The sequence below is a fragment of the Euprymna scolopes genome, chromosome 9, assembly GCF_053919585.1.
Source record: "Euprymna scolopes isolate OS-2025 chromosome 9, ASM5391958v1, whole genome shotgun sequence".
NCBI classification, from domain to species: Eukaryota; Metazoa; Mollusca; class Cephalopoda; order Sepiida; family Sepiolidae; genus Euprymna; species Euprymna scolopes.
In genome coordinates this window covers 131,460,106-131,482,381 of record NC_136490.1, presented here as the reverse complement: position 1 = coordinate 131,482,381, position 22,276 = coordinate 131,460,106, and the positions used below count along the sequence as shown (strand labels likewise).

At 36.1% G+C, this 22,276-nt stretch overlaps 1 protein-coding gene across 2 annotated transcripts in view; it reads right to left on the bottom strand.

Annotated features, from left to right (window-relative positions):
* Positions 1–22,276, bottom strand: part of LOC145284843 (acid phosphatase type 7-like) — a 212,147-nt gene that overhangs the window by 69,046 nt on the left and 120,825 nt on the right. For both annotated transcript variants that reach the window (XM_080133822.1, XM_080133823.1), the window contains exon 6: positions 7,590–7,710. In XM_080133822.1, coding sequence (XP_079989948.1) covers positions 7,590–7,710 — 121 coding nt within the window. The remainder of the gene's footprint in view (positions 1–7,589; positions 7,711–22,276) is intronic.

Genomic DNA, 22,276 nt, shown 5'->3' with positions numbered 1-22,276 from the left:
GTTATATAGTAGATGACACAGCAAACAAAATGGTGGCCTTGTGTTCAGAAAAGATACATGAATGCATGGTGACAAAACGCATAAAAGCTGAGATATAAAATATTTATTAGCCTAAAATCAAGAGAGAAAAAGGTGGCATTTTATGTTTACAATGAAATCATTCTGTGATAAGAGCGTTTTGGTAACGGAGGAAACAACACCTGAACCATAAATCTGAGTATTGATTTTGTAGTTCTTTGCTTTTTTGCACGATGTCTATGTGCTTTAACATATATATGTGATATGAATTTGATTTAGGTATGATTTCAGATTTTAAATATCTACTGTCAAATTAAAGAACTCTATGGAAATTCGATACTGCTTTCTATATAAATCTGCATAATATTCCTTTTCAAACAATAAATGTCAAATGTCTTTCTGGGACAATACTATTAAGTTAAGGAGAGTAAATAGTGGATTTTTTGGCAATCACCTAACTCTTGCTTCCATTATTTTTTCCTTTAGTCTTGAGCGATCTTTCTGGCAAAGAAGGAAGAATTACTGTTTTCTGGGTCAAAAGATAAAAAACTTACCAATGATACAATCACTGACCCATGTCAAATGTTTTGAATTTTTTTTGAAAAAAAAACAAAAAAACTGGAAAATTACTACCATTGACTACTCACCCTTAGACAGGGTTAAAAAAAAAAATCTAAAATTTAACAGGTTCTCTTTATCGACGAGTGTCCAACCTCTGTCCCATCGCTGCTATGTCACATTTCTGTGCCTATTTTACAAATACTTTAATGGAATGTGCTCTGATGAACTCATAGTACTTGTGCCCCCTCATCATACATACTCCCGACTAACCTGACAAGCAGCAAAATCCCACCTCTTCACTGTTGAAATCTCTAGATGCTAGAAAGTCTTCTACTCGACAGTTTTTCCCCCTCTAGTTGCTAGACTTTGGAATTCCCTCCTTGTTTCCTGCTTCCCTGGCTGTACTAACCTGCAAAAGTTTAAATGTAATGTTAACAGACATCTTGCTGCTCAACTCCTCACAATCCAAAATAGTAGCCCCTTATCTCAAAATAGCAATATGTCTTGTTTAGGATTAAAAATTTTTTTTTTGAATGTTGTCAAGCAGGATATGATATAATTTGCTAATGTATGTAACTTAGTATTCGTTCATACAGAATTACTTCCCTTTGATTGGAACAAAAAATTATATACTGGAAAAAAATATCGATATAGTTAAAAAAGAAAAAAAAAAAAGATAACAAATTGCAAACACATACACTACTGAGCAATGCCGGGTAGCGACAGTTTTAAATATTTTGTTGATTGTAGCCATCAATTCACTCACAGGCAAATTCCAATTATGAAAATAACAATGCGGTTCACACGTAGGAATCAAAATGAAGCCACAAAGATGCATTATTGATGTAATATCCAGTGTAAATACTAGAAATCAATTGATAAAATCAAAACTATAAATCTCTATGATCTAAGTAAATTGTCTATCAATTATGGAGTGATGTTCTAGTTTTATTCAAGCATCATGATTAGTATTATTAATTGTATTACACACAGTATCCAAAGGGTTCTTTATACCAAAGTTGGTGCTATTCCTATGAATAGTTCAATAGTTTTAAAGCCTATCAGTGTTTTAATTGTTAGTAGTATTTTGATAAATAATATTTTGATTTTCCCACCTCCATGACAAGTGCAACTTTCAGGAACTCAGCATGCTATATCTAACCAGTTCAGTTGGAGATTATTAATAGTAGTATTATAAGCATTAGTATTAATATTAGTATTAGTTATATTAGTGGTATCATTTTGAACTCTATGATACTTGGCATTCCAAGTGCTGTTACTACTAAATTATGCAAATCTGACTAGTATCTTTGGAAGTAGTGCTTATTAAGTGGTGCTTATCATAAGTAGTAATAGGACTAATAATAATAGTAGGAGTATCAGTTAACTCCCCTCCACATCTAGTATGCCAAGGGTACTTCAGGCTAAATTCAGTGCAATTATATCAAGAAGTTGTGTCAATAAGTGTCCAACAGACAGACGAAAAGACTGAATTCTAAGACTTTCTGCAACTTTTATAGTTTCTTTTTAATATTTGAAAACATTCTGCTTTAAATCAGCCAAAAGCAGACCGGCAGAGTTTAGTCCATTTTTTTTAGAACAGTATGTTCTCTTTCAGTGTGCGGTATGGTCCTGTGCAGTTCTAGTAGGTTCATTTCCCCAGGCATTACCTTATTTATCCTTTGAGAAGTTAGTTTATTACTAATCATCCAAGACGCCTCTACCAAGGAACAGTGACAGAACTGTCCAAGCATCATTTTTTGTAAGCCAAAGTGTACTAATTTAGTGTTTTGGCTTTTCACATTCCATTTCCTCTGACTTTGTGTCTAATATTCTCACCTTTAAAAAGACACATATTATTTTCTTCTTTTTTATTCAAGCATGTTGATTGGCTAATATTTGTATACTCACTGAGCTTAGTTTAGAATTACAGAATGTTAACTTTATTTGACTAAATCTGGAACAAATACATTGAGGACATTGCGAAGGCTGCTGCAAAGAAGGTGGGTTCCCTCTATCATGCTAGAAGACTACTTACACCTGAGAGTATCCTGTACCTCTGCAAAGGCATCATTCGCCTATGTATGGAGTATTGTTGTTACATCTTGACTGGTGCATCTACCACGAGTCTCTCCCTCTTGGATAGAGTTCAAAAAGGAATCTTCAATCTAATAGGTTCCACTTTGTCAACTAAGCTACAACTCCTGTCCCATCGCTGCAATGTTGCATCTCTGTGCTTGTTTTATAAATATTTTAGCAGAACGTGCTCTGATGAACTTGTTGCACTTGTGCCCCCTTGACATACATATCCCCAACAAACCCGCTTAGCAACAAAAATCACATCCTGTCACTGTTGAGATCCCCAGATGCCAGAAAGCTTTCTACTTCCCTTGAACAGCTAGACTTTAGAATTCCCTTCCTGTTACCTGTTTCCCTGATTGTACTAATATGCAGAAGTTTAAATGTAATGTAAACCAACATCTTGCTAATCTTTCATAGGCATGGTCCTAAATAGTAGCCCCTTACATCCAAGTGGTGATATATCTTATTAGAGGTGAACATCAGTAAAAAAAAAACCCACAAAATTATAGTGATGGCTTTCTCTGTAGAAAATTTATTCTCAGAATAAACCTTTTTTATGAATCAAGAAACAAAGGGAGAGTAGAAAGTATCTAAATCATGTTTCTCTAAGTCTGTCTGTCTGTTCCACTTTTTTCTCAAACTACTGGGCCAATCTGGCTGAAATTTTTTATGCGTTTTTGTTATGATAACGTTCTGCAAAGTATGTATTATGGAATCTATTTGGTGCACAGTTAGGGATTAATGGGGATTAGTCATCACAATACCATCTTTACTCTACAAGTTGGACATAAAGCAAGTATTCTAACTCACCAGGTAATAACTTTCTTCTTACTATAAGGTATTACATCTTGAAACTATTTTTTTGGGGGGGGGATGATTGTTTCCCGTAACTGGCCAATCAATACTTGTGGTCCACACAGCTTCCATAATTAGACAAGCTGTGAACTACATCGATCCTGCAGATAACCAAGCATTACAAGTGGGCCATACAAATAATAAAATTGTGCTACATGGCTCCAATAGCTGTTCAATCAATACATTTGCACCATGTGGTCAATTGCTCATGTAGTTAAGTTAAACTTTTCTTTTGTTTTTTCTTCTTTATATTACATTCTTGTAGCTTGAACCTTTTATAACATTAGTGCATGCAAACGCAATGCAAAGCATTCTCATTAGCAAAGAATTCAATCGAAAATAACTCACCACTAAAAAGATTTTTTTTTGAATCTAAAACAAAAACAAAATACAAAAAACATGGAAGATATTATGTACTGCTGTGGCACTATTTGTTTAAGTGCCACTTTCAGAGTAGTAACATAGATATTCTTGCTGAGTGATGAGGCCTGTCACGTAAGAGTTAGGCAATAGATATCCCATAACCCCATTCTTACAACACTCTCTCTTTCGCGTCTGACCAGCATGCAGTGGATATACATATTTTGGTGTCTCTGTGAGAGATAAAGAGGGGCATCCTCTTCTTCCTGTGCAAAGAATTAGCTAAGGTAGCCTAGCTAGAGTAAAAGAAGACGATTGTGATTATTTTATTAATGTATAATGTACAATATTGTAAAATAAATAGCTAAGTTCATTTTGTCTACAAACCTGTGTTGCGTGTCATTTGTCACAACTGAAGCAGACATCACAGCCAGAAACCAAGACCAAGCAGAAATCACAGTCAGAACAACCCAAGAAGCAGTGAGCTGAACTGGGCATCAACCAAGTAGAAGAAGTCCACAGCACTGGGGTATTGTTATTGGAATACCGTTTGTTAACACTGGAGGGGTCTGATGTCATTTGCATGATGAAGCAAGTAACTCTCTCTGGCAAACGATTGTTTGTTAACACCAGTGGAGCTAGAAAAGTCCCAATGACGATCACGTAACACCCCACCGTTAAATGGAGGGGTTATAATTTGATGACTTAAGAAGCAACCCATGCCAGCCAGTTATAGTCGATGCCACCGACCCATTGATGTTTCTATGTGCCTATCGTTTGATCATGTCTAACACCTTTGGAGCTGGTTGCCATTCCCAGGACGTTTCTCAACCAAGTAACTCTCCACGGGTAAACGATAGTGTCATACTGCAGCACCTTAATCATAAATGCAGTTTTTGTATAAAAAATAAAACATAATGTTAAAGTTACATTTCAGCCAACACATTCTTCTTTTGATAAGCCCCTGGAATGTTGCAGGCTTTATTGGACCTTTTCTCCCTTGATTATGTAGTAATCTCATTTTGACCTACCATCTCCTTTGAGACCTATTATTCACTCCTGCACCAGAAAGAAATCTACACGGACACCACAAGAAATTATTTAACTGCCGATTTTGATTAAACTAGAAAATGGCCACTTTCTTAATCAGAATCTCTGGACTTCGAAATAGACTTTCAAGAAAGCAATGAAGCAATTCAAGGTGAATTTGGACATGTGCTGAACTACTGTATCCTTTTCTGCTTAAATTTCTATCACCCTTACCCTACATGGCAATTGAAGCATGCTGTTTTTGTTTTGTTTTTTGCCGAATAAAACGAATTTAATGAAAGATTCTTTAAATTTCACATGATTTATTTTTTTAAATATTTATCAAGCGAGAACTGGTATTGTAGTAATGTTATGAAAGGTGCATATAGTGTAGCCCTATTTTAATATGATAAACCATTCATTAATGTAGGCAAGAATGGGATTCTAAGAATAATGGAATCTTCCGAGCTCAGCTAATAGGAATGGGCGGATGATGGCTCAGGAGGCATTAGTAATTATATATAGGGAGAAGGGAAGGTTATGTTTAGTCTATGTATGTCATAAGCAGTTAAGAGCGGTGAAATACAAACATTGTAAGATAATGAAGTATGCATAGTGGTAGCGGTGGTAGGAATTGATAATCAGAGAGAAAAATAGGAACTTCTTCCTCTGTAGATGTGGTGATCATGATGATACATCTAGGATGAAATATAGGATTTAATTATAACAAATAAATGTGTATAAAACGACGTGTAAGTTACATAAGATGGCGGTCGAGTGTTTAGACATAATGCATTTGTATGTGGCATCTGTTATTGAAAACCAAGGGCAATTTAGTGCAGAAGGGAATTTCTGCAATCAAAATATTATATGCAGGATAAACATCTGTTGTTCTTACTTTATGCACCATATCGTATTGCATGTCTCATATCCTCTTTTAAACGGTTTCTATGAAAATGTCTTCATCATTGTTCTTTTCTCTTTCTTTTGACACTCATATTATCTTCTATATATAAAAAAGTGAAAATGTGTGTGCGTGTGAGAGGACACTTCTCAACCTATATACCCAACGAATTTTTTATCTACAGACTTGAAATTTCGTATATAGGGTATTCAGACATGCAAAAACCTTTAATCGGTTTTCATCCAGAAAAAAGGGCTGCTAAGGGGGTCAAAATTGAAAAATTGCTATGTGGGAGTCATCGGATTTTTATCTGTTTGTCAACTGTTTGACAAATGCACATGCGTAAATTGTTCACATGACAGATTACTTATGTTAAGAATAAGTAGGCTTGAAAACACTTTTTAAAGATCGTGTCAAGCTAGTCTAATGGTTATTGTACTTGACTCACTGTGTTTTGGTTTCAATCTCAGCTCGAGTACTTTCTTTTTACTTACAAGAAATTAACTGTTTAGAAAAAAAACATAATACTCACATGCACATGTCTCAGTTTCTTTCCGTTTTTTTTTTTTTACATAATTTTTTTAAAGAAATTTGATGTTACGTTTAATACTTCTGGTATTTCTTATTTTAATGAGAATTCTGCATTAATTAAAATATAATATTTACGCGTATTTTACGACAGGCAGTCTGCTAGTTTACAATAAAACCACACACAAAATGAGAAACCTTTCCAATCACAGATTGCCATGAGTGATAGTAATCTTACCAATAGCCAAACATTCAAATCGTTTATCTAAAATTCACCAGCAACATGAACTGCAATAAAAACATAGATAATGCGAAGTCTGCTGCAAAAAGGTAGACTCCCTCAACCTGGCTAGTAAACTGCTCACATTTGACAATACTCTATATCCCTATAAAGTCACCATTCATCTGTGCATGGAGTTTTGTTGCCACATTTGTGTTGATGTACCAATTACTAGTCTGAAATGGAATGGCATGGAATGAAAACGGCACTAATCCTATATGGATTTAACCAGCTTCCTCCAAAGGAGGAAGTTCCATGGGAGTATGAAGCGGTTCCCAGTCGCATGTATATCCCTGTTAGGGGAGAGGACAACATTAGGATTTTGCAACTCTTGCAAGGAGGTGTCGACGTCCTCTTACATACAGTGCCTTGAATTCCCAAATTGATAACCCATCTGGTACTGACCAGGTTCAACGTTGCTTAACTTCCGTGATCTTATGAGAACCATATATTGTCAATGTGATTATGCTGTATATCACTAGTCTCTCTCTTTCTTGGACAGGGTAAAATAAGAATCTCTAATCTAATAAATCTCACACTGTCTGCCGAGTTCCGTTCCCATTTCATCACGGTTATATTGCTTCGATATGCTTGTTTAATAAGTACTTCCATGGAATATGCTCTGACGAACTTATCAGACTTGCATCCTCCAACATCAATATCTTGAACAAATTTCTTGCACAAATTTCTTTCCCACCTCTCCACAGTAGCTTCCCCAGATACCAGAAAACTTTCTACTCTAATAGCTTCTTTCCTTAGACTGCTTGTCTTTGGAATTCTATCTCAGCTCGCCAACTGTACCAAGATGCAAAAATTTAAATGTAATGTGAAGAAACCCCCTTTAAAACTTGTCTATAATCACAATAGCCTTTTACGTCTCGGGGGTAATGTGACTTACTTGGGATGCATAAAAGTTTGTTTTTTTTTTAATAAAATATTAAATCCGAGCATAAAACTAAACATTAAACGTACCTGATGAAATGAATCGGGCCAATATTAAAACTGTACCATAATTTATCAACTGTCATCGGCCATGTTGTCTGTGGCATGGAAAATCTATATCTATAATGGCTAAAGTTTCCACCATTGATTTCTGAAAAAATAAATAAATATAAATCAGATAAAAGAGAAGAAAAATTTATTTTAAGACGCAACAGACGCCAGGATAAAAGCAAAAATTAAATTAATTTAATTTTTGCTTTTATTCTGTTTGTTTTGTTTTACGGCATATCAACCTTCTTTGGGGTTTTTTAATGCCGAATTCAGTAATTTTGGTAAAAGGTTTTATGCTTTAAGTTTTTGTTAAATCTTCAAATACTTATCTGAATAAATATAAATATATAAAAAATATATATGAATAAATATAAATATATAAAAATAGTTCTTGATTGTTTTTAGAGAAAAAAATGTTTTTTTTTTTTGTTTTTGACTTTGCAGAATATGATTAAGTTTTGCAAAGAGAAAAAAAAATTAATAACATCAATATTTGGTGCGTAAAGCCAGTATCTTCAGACGGCCTGATCTGGTAAAACTAATGTTTAATTGCGAATCTCGATACGGTTTTAAAATTCTTAGCAAATTCTCATATTTCAAAAGACTGAAAGTTTTGGCAATTAATTACACCCAATAATTTTATAGATATTAAAACAATATTTTGTTAAGAATAATTAGTTTTATAACAATAACATTTTCGGTCAATTAATATTTTAATAGCCAAATTGTACAATAATAATTAAATTTAACTGTCAAATTATATTTAAAAAAAATAATAATTTGGTTAAAAAAGGGTATAGTTAAAAAGATTAAATAAGTCAAAAACAAAAACCACAAGTTTTCTCTACAAGGCAATCGAACCAAACACCATGAATAAATATTTGAAAGCATAAATAACTTGAAGCACAAAGTATTTTTCTAAAATTGGATTCGACATTAAATAGACTGAAAAAGGTTGATATGCATAATTTTTTCTTAATTTAAAAAAATTTTTTTTTTACATTTTTCCCCCCAAACAAAGCATAGTGCCACTTTGATGTAAGCGGCTACTATCAGGGACATAAGTTGTAAGGATACTATGTAGGGAGTTGAGTAGCAACATGTCTGTTCACATTACACTTGAACTTCTGCATGTCAGTACAGTTGGGGAAGCAGGAACTCAGAAGGGAATGCCAAAATCTAGCAGTTCTGGGGAAGAAATTATTAGAATAGAAGGATTTCTTAAATCTAGGGATTTCTACTGTGTAGGGGTGGGACTTTGCTGCTTGTCGGGTTTGTTGGTGGTATTTACGTCGAAGGGGTACAAGGGCTTGTATTTCGTCAGAGCATTAAAATACTTGTAAAACAGGCAGAGGGATGCAACATTTCGTTGATAGGCCAGGGGTTGAAGCTTAGATGACAGTTCAGGACCTATCAGGTTGGCGACTGTCTTTTGAAACCTGTCCAGGAGTGAGAGACTAGTAGCAGATGCACCAGCCCAAATGTAACAACAATACTCCATACATGGGCGAATAGTGGCCTTGTGGAAAATAGACAAAAGGTTGAAGAACATCCACTTTTGCAAGGTGCATGTGGATGACATCTTAGTTTCAGGTGATGATGACAGTAGTCATCTAAAGAATCTATGGAGTGTATTGGCTGGATCAGACAGGATTAAAATTAAAGAGAAGTAAATGCAAATTTCTCCTCCCTGAAGTAACATATTTGGGTTTTAGAATCAGTAAGGAAGGCACAGCACCTCTTCCAGATAAGGTAGTTGCCATGATACGGGCACTTCCGCCACAAAACATTACAGAATTAAAAGCCTTCCTTAGGGCAGTTAACTATTAGCACAGTCATTTACTGAATTTATCGATGATAATAGAATCGCTTCACAGCTTAATGAGGAAAGGTGCTCTGCGGGTATGGTGTGCTAGACAAATAACGGCCTTGAAAAACAAAGAAGATGCTGTACCCATACAAACCTATTCTTGAGCAAGTAGATGCTTCTTCCTATGAACTAGGAGCTGTAATGGCTCATAGAATGGAAATATGCTACATTCCACAAATGCTGTCCGAGGGTGAACAGAACTATGCACACATTGACAGGAGGGGGTGGCCTTAATTTTTGTGGTAAAAAAGTTACATCAATATTTGTATGGGAATAATTTTACTTTTTTCACAGACCACAAGCCGTTATTGGGGCTATTTGCTGAAAAGCTGATCTCTTCTCTTGTTGCAGGCCGGGTTCAACACTGGGCTCTCTTTCCAGCTGCCTACAATTATAAGTTGGAGTATCATGTCAGGTCCCTCAATGGAAATGCAGATTGCCTCAGTCATCTTCCAATTAATGCACAGGAACAAGATGCCACACCAAACATTAACAAAATACACATGATTAACTTAATTGATGCTGCAGTAGCTGTGGCAACAGTAAGAATGGAGACGAGAATATACTTTGTCAGGCATATGAATACATCATGCATCCCAGACATAGCAATGAAGTCCTATTTCAACAAGCGAACAGAGTTGACGTGTGAAGATGGTGCGATATTATGGGGAAGTAGGGTTGTAATTCCAGCCAGAGTGAACATATTGCAACAATTGCATCAGACACACATAGGGATCATACAGATAAAGGCCCTTGCTTGTAGCTATGTGTGGTGGCCAAATCAGGATACTGATATTGACAAAGCCAGAAAAGCTTGTGGAACCTGTATTCTTAATCAAAGTAACCCCAGCAAAGCTCCCATTCATTGCTGGGAATATCCGAGTTCTCCATGGGAAAGAATCCACATAGATTATGTGGGTTCATTTTTGGAACACATGTTTTTGATAGTAGTGGATGCTCATTCAAAGTGGGCAGAGATATGCATAACGAAAACATCTTCTTTGACGGCCACAATGGAGAAAATGAGAGGAATCTTCACAACACACGGACTGCCAGTATTAGTCATGAGTGATAATGGTCCCTGCTTTACAAGTCAAGAATTCAAAGCATTCATGAATGCCAATGGAATCCAGCACATTTTTACAGTTTCTTACCACTCGTCGTCAAATGGACAAGCAGAGTGCAGTATGTGCACATTCAAGGAAGCACTTAAAAGGATGGAAACAGACCACAATGCAACACTCGAAACCAAGGTAAACAGATTTTTATTCACCTATAGGATAACTCTCAACTGGGGTTTCTCCAGCCAAACTACTGTTCAAACGTCAATTAAGAACGGGGTTTCATTTGGTAAAACCAGACACTTACAAGGCTCTGGACATAAAAACTAAAATGGAAAGAAGGAGCAAAGTAATGGTACCACTTTGTGAATTTAAAGTAGTCGATCATGTACTCTTGCGTGATTATGAATCTGCTCAGCAATAGATTGAAGGTACCATTACCAGACAGTTGGGAGCAATAAATTTTGAAGTGGAGACCGGTGGAGGGATAATAAGGAGACATGCAGACCAGCTTGTGAATCTCCCATCAATGGCAGCAGAGGAATTGACGTCTGATATACAGACAGATAACATTGCAGTGAATCTTGAGAATTCCGGCACACCTAAAGTTTCTGGCACACTTGAAGTTCCTGAGAAAAGTTTAATACCTGAGAGCAGACATATAGATGAATCTGCAGGAACTCCTGCAAAAGTGGATAAACCGGCATCACAACCCACTCACAGGTCAGGACGTATTCGGGGACCACCACTATAAAATTGAACGATTATGTTTGTGATTCCAAGTAAGATTGAAGAGATGTAATATATTGGGCAGAGTTACCTCCCTTACACCACTATTTATAATGGGACTAATTATGGCCCTTTATAATCAGAGGGCGTAGCTATTTTTTCCGGTGTATTGAGTGAAAATAGTGAAGGTGGGAGTGGCCATTTTGGTACGATCTTAACCACTGCTTGGTTTGTTATCATGCTAATGCAGTCTTATGTGCTTTCATTCATGTTAAGTGTTACAGCAAGTACACATTAGTTTCAAATATGGTTGTAAATATCACTGGGTTCGCAACTGTCGCTACACTGAAACTGACAACAATGAAAATTATGGTTTAAAATGCTTTTAGGACACAACCTAATAAAATAAATAATTCAATACAAGCTTCTGAAATGACGAACACAACAACTTCATAAAATGTAACACAGAAAAGGTTTATTAAGGAGAATGTGATATGTTCCTTGTCAAAAGCTGGACTCTGGCTACCTGGTGCTATCACGGTAGTTATTCCCTGTGGAATCATCGATACCGTTAGAAATCACCGAGGTGGAGAGAGAGAAGAAAAGGGAGGTCCGTTCTGTTTGGTGGCTCTCTCAGTAAGGACGAGCTGTTCTTCTTCAAACCAGATGCTGGCCGATTTCCTTAGGGGATAGGAAGGATTAATGCGCCGTGCCCCTGATTGGTCAGTATGTGGCCAAATAGCACAGGGGAGAGGCATTGATTCAAAGAAGAAAAAAGTCGCATTTGTTTCTACTACAAACGTAGGCCATTTACTCATGTCAACCTTGTATTAATGAATGAATAAAAAGCAGCGTTTTTCAGGAGATGGCTCAGCCGTCTTGGATAGTGGTGTATCCAGAAGAGTTTGTGGAAAAAAGTGGTATGGCTATTTCCTAGAAACTCTACCAGAAAAACAAAAACAAAAAATAAAAATTCTAGACGGAGTAAAGAGTTACAAGTTCGGGGATGGAAACACTCGACTTACACAAATAATTCAAACTTGCAAAGTTTTAGAAAGACATTCTTTACATGGGGAGGGGAAAACATTGGAAAAATTTTAATTCACTTAAAAATTATGTTTTATAAAAATAAAACTACTTGATCAATTTAGACACTAACGTAATGTACTTGCAATAACCCTTATCCCTGAGTGGCTTCCGGGCCTTGATAAGTGGTGATCACTGTGTAAAAAAAAAAAAATTAAAAAAAAAAGATGATTTTTGGTGTATAATATTTTCTTATAGTCACGGGTACATACATCATAGAGATGCTTTATTTTTATTTTTTTTTTTTTTCGGGGGGGGAGGGAGAATTCTTGATAAACACCTCAAAAACATAAAGGAGAAAAAATTGCTGACTTATTCCCTAGATTTTAAAAATCTTGAACTTTATGTTTCCACTAAAACAGATTGTTTCTTTTTTTCTCCAACTAGAAAGAAAAAGAGATAAATTAAAAAGGCCAATAAAACTAATGAGGCAGAGCTTTTATTACTCATCACAACAGAGGTCAAGGATCAAACTTATTTGACCTTATGTTTCATGACCTTTATCTATTATTATAATAAATGTGAGTTCATCAACGTTTGTTTCTCTAAGGCTCCCCTCACCCAAATAAACTTTAATAATCCAAATACATTAGTTTTTGTAGATGTAAGGCTTGTGAACATTATATTGCTATGAAACTTTCTCCTTTGGAGGAAGTCAGTTCAACCCACCTAGAGTGAATGCTGCTAGTTGCTGGTGGCATTAGTTCTGGAATTATGTTTGCAAAAGAAAAAAAGAAAAAAGAAAAAGAAATTAAAAAAAATAACTTTTTCTAATTAGCCATTAACCAAACAACTTGTCCACTTCTCTCTTAACTAGCTATATCTTTCTCTTGATCCTCTCGCTCTATATTGATTCAACCACTCTCTAATATTTCTTCATGTGCTTGTGAGCATTTGGAGAACGTGATTCTCTTTTATTCAGTCATCATTAAATTTACACATGTATGTCTTTACATACCACAAACACACATGCAAATTGGATGACATAGTAATCTCTTTTCTTCTATGTAATGATAAAGACTAATAATACTTATATAGATGGTGATGATATTATATCGCATATCCCTTCAGATTTACATAAACAAAACACGAAATCAGCAGGAGCAGTGATATTGACAACAATGGTGGCTTTACGACAAACCCCGTTCGTCGACACAAACTACACGGACATGAGAGTGTTTTTTTTTCTGTGTCCATGAGTTCATCAACTTCAATCTGATACAGACAAGTGTCAGATTGAAGTTGAGAGACAGCACCAGACAATGAAGAACGCCCTCTACATGTTATGTGAAGACTGAAACTACGAGTGGGCAGACGTTCTTGAGTCCGTCATTCCATCCATGAATGCCACAACCAACAAAGCCACTGGTATCTTCCCACACTATACAGTCACCGGTCGCCACCCTAACATCAATCTGCTGACACTTCAAAGAAAGGAAATCAGGAGTGACAACCTGGGAACATACGGCATGCAAGTCAATGCCCTGCTAAGACAGGTTCACGCCGCGTCGCTTTGGCCAACGATGAAGCCAATCACAAAATGGAGAACAACATAAACTAGTTCATCTACGAGTAGAAGACAATGTACTACTCCACCGATCATAATCAGACACAACCCAATGGATAGGAAACTTCGCAATCACCAAGACAAACAAGATGATGTGCTAAGTGCAAGATAAGAACAACACCACAACCGAGATACACTCACGTCCACATCCGACATATAGCTCCATACCCACCTCACATTTCTATCATAAATCTCCCACTCCCACCTTGCGATGTTGATGAACAACACCCTTCAAACAATCCCACATGCAACATCGATGAGACTCAGGCACCATCCTCACAAGTTGACCAACTCGGAAAAATCCCAGCAAGAACGACAAGGGGACAACTCCGAACATGCTTCATTATGTAAATATGATTAAGATCTGAGGGGTATTGTTATATCACATACCCCTCCAGATTTGCATAAACAAAATACGAAATCAGTGGGAGCAGTGGTAGTGACAACAATGGCAACACTAAGATGAACCCCGTTCATCAACACAAACTACATGGACATACCAAACACACATGAGAGAGTCAAAGTTTTTTTTGCATCCACGTCAATGGCATCCCAGCAAAAAAAAAAAAACACTAGAGGCAACCATTCATCGAAAAAAGAATCAAATTTGAAGTATGAACATCACAACTGACGACCCCCCCCAGCACGTACAATCCGGCTTAGTGAAATACGTATAGGTCGGCGTGATAAACTCACGTACAATCCGGCTTAGTGAAATACGTATAGGTCGGCGTGATAAACTCACGTAGAATACGGCTTAGTGAAATACGTATAGGTCGGCGTGATAAACTCACGTACAATCCGGCTTAGTGAAATACGTATAGGTCGGCGTGATAAACTCACGTAGAATCCGGCTTAGTGAAATACGTATAGGTCGGCGTGATAAACTCACGTACAATCCGGCTTAGTGAAATACGTATAGGTCGGCGTGATGAACTCACGTAAAATCCGGCTTTGTTAAAAAATATTATACTGGTTGCTTAAGAAAGTGTAAATCCAGTAACTGAAATCATGAGGTCATTGCCTCGATGGAGGGCGAGGATGATTACCCTCTCTGGTATTTGAAGCAGTATACCAGTCTACCAGGAGCCTGGTGGAAAAAATAACTTGCTTCACTGAGTTCCTGATGGAACGTAGAGCATGGGGACATTGATTGCTGACGGCCGGTTGACGCACCATTCACGGAAAATTAGGGACTTCTGAAATTTATGAATACTCATAAATTTCGGATAGCATAGGGAGGGATGTGGCACTATTTTCTTGTGCCACTGTTTCTAACACACTCTGCAGCATGGACGGGTGGTAAATTGTCCATGAGCGTAGAGATACAAAGAAACCCCTTCCCATAATCCCCTTGCTATCTTTCTGTCTCTTTCCTACACGACCACCATGATGTGAGGACGCATAGACTGTCTCTCCGTAAATGAGGGGGGGGCACCCCCTCCCTCAACACTAGTTAGGGTAGGTTAGTTAGCTTTGAAAAGCCTATTGTAAAAATTAATTGTAAATTGTTTTTTTTGTAATATATATTGTATCTCTAATGTAAAATAAAATAGTTAGTTATACCTTTGTATATTACAATTGTGTCGCGTGTCATTTTTCTTGTCTGCCATGAATGCCTTCATAAATGTCTGAAGTCGAAAGGCGGCCCTGAGGACAAAGAGATGAAGATTCCCACCAGAATGCCACCAGGGTGAAGAGATCATCTTGAGAAAAGAAAGGAGCCACACCCAAATCCAACATCTCAGGTATGATTTTCTTCTTACTACACAGACCCTAATGACTGGCCCATCTTCATGTCTTCATGAGACCGCTTTAAGACATTTACTATAACACGTCTGTCGGTCACACCCCAGTGACCGGCTGATTGTGGTATAAATGGTGCCGTGACCAGGATTGACCCTGGTTAATTACCAGACGGATCTCGTTGCATCTGTGTCGCAGTATAAATTATGCACTATGACCAAGACATATTGTTTCCCAGCATGGAAATAATTTCGACTCTTAAACCCACGGCACAACCAAAAATAACTAGACGAATCGAATAAAAAAAAATGGTCCACGGTCTTTAAAAACGGAAAAAACTATTTCTGGCAAAATTTAAAAAAAAATGGCAGACCAGTACACACGCGCACAAAAAAAAAAAAAAAAAAACGCACTCAAAAAGGAAAATTCAGAACCTGAACAAAAAATTGTCTTGCACCTACAAAAAAAAAACAGTTTACAAAAGATCGATTAAAAAAAAAAGAGTATTGAAAGTAACCCTTCGAAAAAAAAAAAGTAAGAAATGTGTCCCACACAAAAAAAAAAAAAAAAAACAGAGATGAGAAGAAATTGTCTCTAAAATATGCAATATCTCTTTCTCTCTCACGCTTTCTCTCTTTCTGTCTCTCTCCGGATATATATCGATATGTGTGTATATCTATGCATCTTGTTATTACATGAAAAAAAAAAAAAGAAAAAAATCCTTCAAACACGAAGCTCGAAAAATAAATTTAAAAAAAAAAAAAGGAAAGAAAATAAAGGATACCTAACATTTTTTATCTGATCTTTATTTCAGGTTTATAAAGATATAGGACTTTTTAAAAAATTGCTTTTGACTTTGCAAGTGTTAGATTTAGATTTGAAAAAAATAGAACTTTTACATTACATTTTATTCCATGAACAGTTGATGTGTTTTTTTTTCGGGTTAGATTAGCAGTTAATGCCGAAACATATGTGGTTTTTTTGATTTGATTATGTTTTTTTTTATTAATTTTGATTTGTCTGTTTAAAAAAAAGGAAAGAAAAAATGGATTGCTAAAAATGTGGATTACATAATGTGAACGTTTTTTTTTGTGTGAGAATGCCTTTAACAAAATTGTTCAAAATAAGATTGTTTTTCTATTTAGTTAATTGTTTTAAACTCGTAGAAATGTTTAATGTCTACCTGTCACTCATTTGTTTGAAACAATGGCCGCACATAGGAAGGAAGCGAAGATGACCTCGTCATGGTGTTTGTGAGGGTGTTGAGGGATGGGTGGTGGAACAATGCGACCTGCCTCTGTTTCTCTTCCTCTCTTTCACCACCTCTCGTGTTGTCTACCATTCTTTCACCCTCTGCAAGCTTTTTTGGGGACGAGAGAGTGACTTTTAAAATCGAAGAGTTTTTTTTGTGAGATTACGTAATAGTGTTATGGGGGTGGTAGGGTGTGTAATGGCATCGCTCTGTCTCTATCCCCTTCTTTCCCCCTCATTCTCTCTCTCTACTCTTGTGTTTTAATGATTGTATAGCTAAACCCCCATGGCTGATTGCAGGAGGGCATATAATAACGAATTAACTTGGAGTTTTTTAAATTTTTCTACCAAGTTTAAAGAACAAAATTATTTATGCTTCGTTAAATTACATTAAATGATGTCTTCAATTGGTTTTTATTAAAAATAAAAACTGAGACGATTATTCAAACAGCACTTAAAGTACTTTTTTTGAAGTCTTCGAGTGTTTGGAAAAGCCAACTGTTACATGATTACGTTAATTTTTTAAGAGTTCTCTGAGATGTTCATAGTTTTTCTTAAAGAAAAATTACGCTATTACATTTCGAATATTCTCTGAATTTTTAATAATTTCTAAGGAAATATTGTTTGACTAACGAAAGAGATTTTCCTGAACTCTAGATGATTTTAAGGAAGAATTATTCGAGCAAATTCTTTAATTGAAGGTTTATTTGAAATTGGACCGTATGATAGGGGTCCCTGAAATATTGACTGAGGAGTATATACGTAAAATTGAATTAATTATTAAGAAAAAAAAAAAAGATTTCCTCAGTCTAGAAAGATCTCTCTTTAATTGAAACTTTAATTTTTTCGAGCTGTTAACTATACAGAACTGGTCGTTAACTAATGTGACTCCCAGGTGTGGCGGGAGTTTATTAGTTCGAAATAATCCTTGTGAGTGAGTTTAGGAAAAGAATTGCTTTTAAATGATAAAATAATTACTTGGAAAATAAAGTTAATTAACATGAAAAGTTTCTGAATTCGAAATGACCTGGATAATGGTCTAAAAGAAGAAATGATTTTTAAGAATCAATTAAATAACTGTAAATGTACACTGAATTTTAAAAATAATAATTACGAAATGAAAAATTTGGGATGTTTCTGAATCTCATTGTGAAGGGTGAATTGATTCAAAATGAATTTTCTATGATCTTTTCGGAAGATTAATTTTAATAATGAACCAAATGTTTGGAATAATTTTTGAATTGTATTACGAAAAATGGGTCTATTCGAAGTTTATGACCTTTTGAGAAGATTGGTTTTTATAATAATAAATGACTTACTTTGGAAAGAAGTTAACTAACATAAATTGATTTTAACGATGAACCAAAATACTTGAAATAATTTTTAAATTTTGGAATTAAATTTTAATGATCTTTTGTAAATCAAGTTTTGAAAAAATACATATACTTTTTAAATGTACCCTGAAATTTGGGAAAAAGTTAATTATGAATGTAATGACTGAAATGCGTTTGCATTGTGTAAACAAATTCTAATTGTGACCGAGGTGCTCTGAAATGATTTTTTAAAAATGTTTTCTTTTTAAGAAAAAAAATTGTTAACACCCTATTTCATTGATTTAATGTATACCAGGTTTCTGAATTGTTTATTTTTGGAAATTTTTTCCCCCCTAATTGAGTATTCTAACTCATGAAGGCTGAGTGCCCTTCTTAATTAATTCTTTATATAATTAATAAATATTCCGTGGTGGATAGTTTTTATTGGTCGCTCGGCGGCAGACTCCTTGCTCTAACAGAATTAATTGGATTAGAACCTCTGAAGACCAAGGTTTTACTAAATCCATATAGGTCGGCGTGATGAGGTCACGTAACCCCGACTTATTAAAAAAATATTATACTGGTTGCTTAAAAAAGTGTAAATCCAGTTACTCCATTGCCTCGATGGAGGGCGAGGATGATTACCCTCTCTGGTATTTGAAGCAGTATACCAGTCTACCAGGAGCCTGGTGGAAAAAGATAACTTGCTTCACTGAAAATACATTATACTGGTTGCTGAAGAGAGCGTAAGTCCAGTAACTGAAGTAATAACTTGGAATACATATAGGTCGGCGTGATGAGGTCACGTAACTCCGACTTGGTTAAAATACATTATACTGGTTGCTGAAGGGAGCGTAAATCCAGTTACGGAAATAATGTTATGCAGACTAAATTAAAAAAAACGTATAGGTCGGCGTGATAAACTCACGTAGAATCCGGCTTAGTGAAATACGTATAGGTCGGCGTGATAAACTCACGTAGAATCCGGCTTAGTCAACTACGTATAGGTCGGCGTGATGAACTCACGTAAAATCCGGCTTTGTTAAAAAAATATTATACTGGTTGCTTAACAAAGTGTAAATCCAGTAACTGAAATCGTGATGCCATTGCCTCGATGGAGGGCGAGGATGATTACCCTCTCTGGTATTTGAAGCAGTATACCAGCCTACCAGGAGCCTGGTGGAAAAGATAACTTGCTTCACTGAGTTCCTGATGGAACGTAGAGCATGGAGACATTGATTGCTGACGGCCGGTTGACGCACCATTCACGGAAAATTATGGACTTCTGAAATTTATGAATGCTCATAAATTTCGGATAGCATAGGGAGGGATGTGGCACTATTTCATTGTGCCACTGTTTCTAACACACTCTGCAGCATGGACGGGTGGTAAATTGTCCATGAGCGTAGAGATACAAAGAAACCCCTTCCCATAATCCCCTTGCTATCTTTCTGTCTCTTTCCTGCACGACCACCATGATGTGAGGACGCATAGACTGTCTCTCCGTGAATGAGGGGGGGCCACCCCCTCCCTCAACGCTAGTTAGGGTAGGTTAGTTAGCTTTGAAAAGCCTACTGTAAAAATTAATTGTAAATTGTTTTTTTTGTAATATATATTGTATCTCTAATGTAAAATAAAATAGTTAGTTATACCTTTGTATATTACAATTGTGTCGCGTGTCATTTTTCTTGTGTCTGCCATGAATGCCTTCATAAATGTCTGAAGTCGAAAGGCGGCCCTGAGGACAAAGAGATGAAGATTCCCACCAGAATGCCACCAGGGTGAAGAGATCATCTTGAGAAAGGAAAGGAGCCACACCCAAAACCAACATCTCAGGTATGATTTTCTTCTTACTACACAGACCCTAATGACTGGCCCATCTTCATGTCTTCCCGAGACCGCTTTAAGACATTTACTATAACACGTCTGTCGGTCACACCTCAGTGACCGGCTGATAGTGGTATACGTACATTGACACAAATAATTAACCCATAGAACACTATGAGAGCATAATTCTTACTCGAATACATCCATGAGTTTATCAACTTCAATCTAATGCGGACAAGTGAACATACCCCCTAAACTGGAAACTAACACAACTCTAAAACAAAAGTCTTGCATTAATGTCCAGAGCCATCATGTCTTCGACTACGTCTGCAGGCCAAGTATAAATACAGCTGATTTTTGATAACCAGGCAGAATAGGCTAGATCACCAAGCAGTGAGAGTGTCGACTGAAGCTACCACCGCCAGCTCAAGCCACAGCACTAGCAGCCAACCATCGCCGACATCACCTAAGACAACATCAGCAGTAGCCCTAGCTACAACACCAGCAGCAGCCAGCCATCGCTGACATCACCTAAGACAAGTTCACCTAGGATAGCATCAGTGGTATCGCAAGCCACCGCATCAGCAGCAGCCAGCCGTCGTCAACCTCACCCCAAATGACACCCGCAACAGTTATCCAGACTACCCTCGTTCTCAACTGATTCCCAGAGCTTGCTGGTGGACCACCATTCTTATTCCAAACACCTGATTGACGTCCTCGTCACTACTGCCACCATCACTAGCACATCCTGACAATATCAACAGCGTCTACCACAATCGTATTGACCCTCAATAACAGTCTAAATTACATTTCTTTGTTTGTCCTTCTTGCTTCCTACGCTCATTTTGTAATATAAAAATGATGATCATGATGGTGGTGGTGGTGGTGGTGGTGGTGGTGGTGGTGATGATGATGATGATGATGAATTTTCAAATGAAATCAAAGGCAAATCGTGGTAGTGGTTGTAACCTAATGAGTCATCTGTTCGTTTAATAGCCTTTGATATTCCCATGGTGATTGCCTATCTTTATGACAAAATTAGTTGAAATTAGTTGACCTGTCATTTCCAACCTTATATCAAGCAACCGGCATAAACTGACCAAAGAACATCTATTCTACTAGTATTGACTAGACCCTCAGAACCTAGATAGTTTGTCTAATATATATATATATATATATATATATATATATATATATATATATATATATATATGTATAAAGAGAGAGAGAGAGCGAGAGAGAGACAGATAGATAGATATTAGCTGCGATAAATGGATGTGGGAATAACAAAGAATGTGATTGGCTAACTAGCAAATTCAGCTCCACATAAATAAATAAAAACATTTGGCAATATTAATTCCATGCAGTAGCGTGACGAATCCACACAAGGATGAAATGCAAAAAAATTCTGCGTAGCTTAATTGGCATATGTATGTTCAAAACTTACTATACATATATAAATGGAAATGTATGTTTCTTACTAATCTATAATTAGAAAAACTACTGAACCGATTGACTAGACATTTTGCTATAGTGTCTTTTTTTATCTAATCCAAACATGTTTTTATATATTTAAGATAAAAAATATTACAATATAAAAAACTTTTTTTTTTTTTCAAAATCGTTTCTTCTTTGCAGAAGTTGATTATTTTGAACGCAACAAAAACTTGTTTTTATTTCATCATTTGTTTCTTCGCAGTTGTTTTACTATTTTGGTAATACACTAATACGGTTTATTTTCGTATATTTATTATCAAATAATAATTTTAAAAAATGCCTATATCCTGACAAATGCCGAAAAATATCGTTTGTGATTTTACTGTTAGTATTAGTCAAGTGCATAAGAAACATTTTTACTAATCGTGTATATCCCAAAATATTCGTTGTTTTATTGGTCAGTATATTTTTTTTAAATGTTAAACTAACAAATATATTCGTTTATACTTCTATACAATTATATTACAACATAAAAAATGAATTATTCTTTAAAAATATATTTTTAAAGTTGCAATATAATTGTACTAGCGGGGGTACCCGGCGTTGCCCGAGTGTTTGTTTCCGGGACGGAGGGGGGGGAGTTTTAAAAAATGTTATGGTAGGTAAGTAGGAAGGATCAAACCCGGAGTCATGAGTAAAAGTAGGAAAATAAAGTGTGAAAAAAAACAAAAAAAACATCTGCAACGTTAACAGTTCGGCCACCAAGAAAAGTCCATTCC